The sequence below is a fragment of the Triticum aestivum genome, chromosome 2B (genome assembly GCF_018294505.1).
Source record: "Triticum aestivum cultivar Chinese Spring chromosome 2B, IWGSC CS RefSeq v2.1, whole genome shotgun sequence".
Classification (NCBI taxonomy): Eukaryota; Viridiplantae; Streptophyta; class Magnoliopsida; order Poales; family Poaceae; genus Triticum; species Triticum aestivum.
The window spans coordinates 791,646,216-791,649,927 of record NC_057798.1 but is presented as its reverse complement, the minus strand read 5'-3'; the positions used below and the strand labels follow the sequence as shown (position 1 = coordinate 791,649,927).

The following is a 3,712-nucleotide window of genomic DNA, read 5'->3' as shown; positions in this document are numbered from 1 at the left end:
AAAGTACATACATAGTTCTCATCTAACAACATAAAGCTCTGCAGAGCATCTAAATTAATTAAACCATACACTGAAACTATGTAAAACAGTTCAATGCAAAAACAAATGCGAACATAACCGCAACCAATGTAACAACTGATCCAACGGCATAATGATACCAAGCCTCGGTATGAATGGCATATTTTCTAATCTTTCTAATCTTCAAGCGCATTGCATCCATCTTGATCTTGTGATCATCGACGACATCCGCAACATGCAACTCCAATATCATCTTCTCCTCCTCAATTTTTCTAATTTTTTCCTTCAAGAAATTGTTTTCTTCTTCAACTAAATTTAACCTCTCGACAATAGGGTCGGTTGGAATTTCCGGTTCAACAACCTCCTAGATAAATAAAATCTATGTCACGTTGGTCGGCATAATTGTCATAAACAATAAATGAACCAATAGTTATGAAAAGATAATATATACCACATCCGAATCATAGACAGGACGAGGGCCGACGGGGGCGGATACCAAAACCATCGCACTATATGAGATGCAATAATAAAAGTAAGAAAATTATACAAGTATCTATATAAACATACAAGTAAGAATTTTTTTTTCCTTTCAGAAAGAAGATAAGAACAAGAGGCTCACCACGGTGGTGCCGGCGACGAGATCGGCGCGGGCGGTCGACAGCGGTGAAGACGGGGACGGGACGGGGAAAATGGAGCTTGGAGGTCAAGGTTGGAGAGGAGAAATCTTAAGTAGTGTGGCTCGGGCATTCCATCGAACACCTCGTGTGCATAGGAGGTGAGCTAGAGCACCACAAAGCTCTCCCCTCGCCGGTGACGAAAAACAGAGCAGTGGGAGTGCTCTGCTCGCGGACGAGGGATATATATAGGCATATCATTGGTCCCGGTTCGAGGCACGAACCGGGACTAAAGGACAGCCTTCGGTCCCGGTTCAAGCCTCCAACCGGGACAAATAGTGGTGGGCCAGGAGCGAGGACCATTGGTCCCGGTTTGTCCCACCAACCGAGACCACAAGGTCCAGACGAACCGGGACCAATGGCCCACGTGGCCTGGCCGGCCACCGGGGCTCACGAACCGGGTCCAGTGCCCCCATTGGTCCCGGTTCTGGACTAAACCGGGACTAATGGGCTGGCCCTGCCTGGACCATTGCCCCCTTTTTTTACTAGTGCATAAGTGTGCTTGTGTGCTAATTCCCAATGTTCTGCCGACAATTTGAATGACTCTTCTACTATGTCGTCCTCCAAGGACAAATGGCATGTTTGTCATTGTGTTTGGACCTGCAAACACACCATGGAGCCACCGTTTAAAACTTTGACAAAATAGAAAAGACACAAAAACCATGACGTAGGTCACGCGACTACGCCTTGTCGTTGGTGAGAGCAAGTATAGAACAAACCACCGCACAAGATACACATACCTATTCGATCGTATGATGTTTGTAGAGCAAGCTGTGTTGCCTCCCCAAAGTTTCATTGACCAAATGTCATGAAAGATCCCAAAAAAGCGGTAGAGATCGACTTTGGCGGGGTGTTATAGCCGGCCGTGCTCTGCTCCTACCAGGACCGTATCATGCTATCTCACGGTTGGTTTCTACTCTAAGACTCCTCTATTCTCGCGTGGTGTTCCTCGGAGTAAAGAGGGGTCTTCTACACTCTTCTTCTATGTCGTCTTACAAATGGCAAACGCCAAACGGTAGTACTATTGTTTTATTCTCGCACCTTGAAACACACTGACTTCAAACACGCTGACTTGTACCTGTAAGACTGTGACCAATTAACCCAATCATCCCACATAGTAGCCCGCACATTTCGCGGCCGCATCAGACTGTCACAGAGAGTAAACACCTATTTCTAAGCCATTGCCGAAGACGGTTCAATGAGTTTGTGCGGGTGCAAAGATGACAAGAAAATCTTAGTCTTCCCTCAAAAAATAAAATCTTAGTCTTATTATGACTATACATGAGGATGAGTACGTTATTAATCGAGAAATAACTACGTAGTATACTTAAGTCGACCGAGTCATAGTCAGTCTGGTATATTCAAATGCAAAAGCTGGTGAACCAGCTTGCCGTCAGCATTATTTGGGTGCATGTTCCTGGCCATGCTAGGCCAGTGGTCAGACGCGCGGGCGCAACAAACCTTTCCATTTCTTTTTTTCAATAATGACCGGAGGACTGGCCAGAGAATATGCAGTCTGGCACCAAGCTGGCGAAAATTAACAGATTCCGTGGAAGGCTTCCTTGACTTCGCATACACTCCTCTATATACGGTGGTGGGTTGGTGATTGAAGGCGACATTCACCCAGACCAAGAGAGAGATCCAAGACTAGGCCGGCCGGCCGGAGGAGATCGAGAAGGAGGAGGAGACATGGTGCGCGGGAAGCTGGAGGTGCTGCTCGTCTCCGCCAAGGGCCTCGACGACTCCGATTTCTTCAGTAAGTAACCATCGAACCTATCCGCCGGTGCCGGCGCGTCGTCGTCATGCAGATCATCATCGGACCTTCGTCCCTTTCTTGGTTGCATGTATGGTGATCTCTGCTGCTCCTGTTAATTAGTAGTAGTACTAGATAGCATACCTATGTGGCTGCACCGCGGTTAATTCAGTCACTACTGAATCTGTCTCTGCGTGCGTGTTCTCTTCTTCGTCCCGGCAGAGGATTGAATATCTATGGGAGAAGGATCTGCACCGATCGTCAGAATTAAGCACCTTATTATCATGTTGTCCTATTGAGGAATTAATGTTTAGTTCGTCAGCGTCTGCTTGATCTTCATCACTAGATCTCCGATCTGATTGCTCAACTGCTGATGGATCAGATAGCATGGACCCGTACGTGATCCTCACCTGCCGCAGCCACGAGCAGAAGAGCACCGTCGCATCAGGTATACATATGCACCTATGCATAGATCGTCCATAAGAAATCACTGTCATCTCGTCTCGTCAGAAATTCACTCGTCCTGGTGGAACTCACTTTTTACAGGAGCAGGGAGCGAGCCTGAGTGGAACGAGACCTTCGTCTTCGCCGTCTCCGGCGACGCTCCGGAGCTCAGGGTAAAGATCATGGACAGCGACGCCCTCTCGGCCGACGACCTCGTCGGAGAAGCATGGCAAGTACCAGACCAACACACCTCCTGTACTCTCGGATCCAAGTGCTAGTAGTACCGTAGTACTGCTCCGTTTCAGCTGCTGGTTCTGAACTTTAACTGAATTTTCTTCAGTATCCCGCTGGAGGCTGTGCTCCAGGAGGGCAGCCTGCCGCCGGCCGTGCACCGGGTCGTCAAGGACGAGGAGTACCGCGGGGAGATCAAGATCGCGCTCACCTTCACCCCGGCAGAGGTAATCGAACATATCCCTACATGTTTGCCCTTGCCGCATCGTCGTCGTGGCCGCCATGATCTGACCGCAACTCTGTCGTCTCCAGGAAAACGAGGAGGAGGAGGAGAGCTACGGCGGCTGGAATCAGTCCACCTGAAAAAGGCCAGCGAGCCAGCAAGATGGTGCTGTATGTCTGACTGTCATAATGGATAGAAAGGCTTTGGATATCCTTGATGTGTGTGACAGACAGGGCATTCAGAAAAACGAGTAAAAAACTTAAAATAGGGGAAATATGTATCGATGCATGCATGAAGTACTAATCAAGCAATTCACCGCATCGTTTTGTATTGCATATCAACAATACTTACGCAACTCATTTCGACCTC

At 48.2% G+C, this 3,712-nt stretch overlaps 1 protein-coding gene across 1 annotated transcript; it reads left to right on the top strand.

Annotated features, from left to right (window-relative positions):
• Positions 1–2,181: 2,181 nt before the first annotated feature.
• Positions 2,182–3,712, top strand: LOC123042797 (elicitor-responsive protein 3). Its single transcript, XM_044465176.1, has 5 exons — positions 2,182–2,448; positions 2,828–2,893; positions 2,992–3,118; positions 3,230–3,347; positions 3,433–3,712. The coding sequence occupies exons 1-5, from the start codon at positions 2,382–2,384 to the stop codon at positions 3,481–3,483; spliced, it is 429 nt and encodes a 142-aa protein (XP_044321111.1). The 5' UTR covers positions 2,182–2,381; the 3' UTR covers positions 3,484–3,712.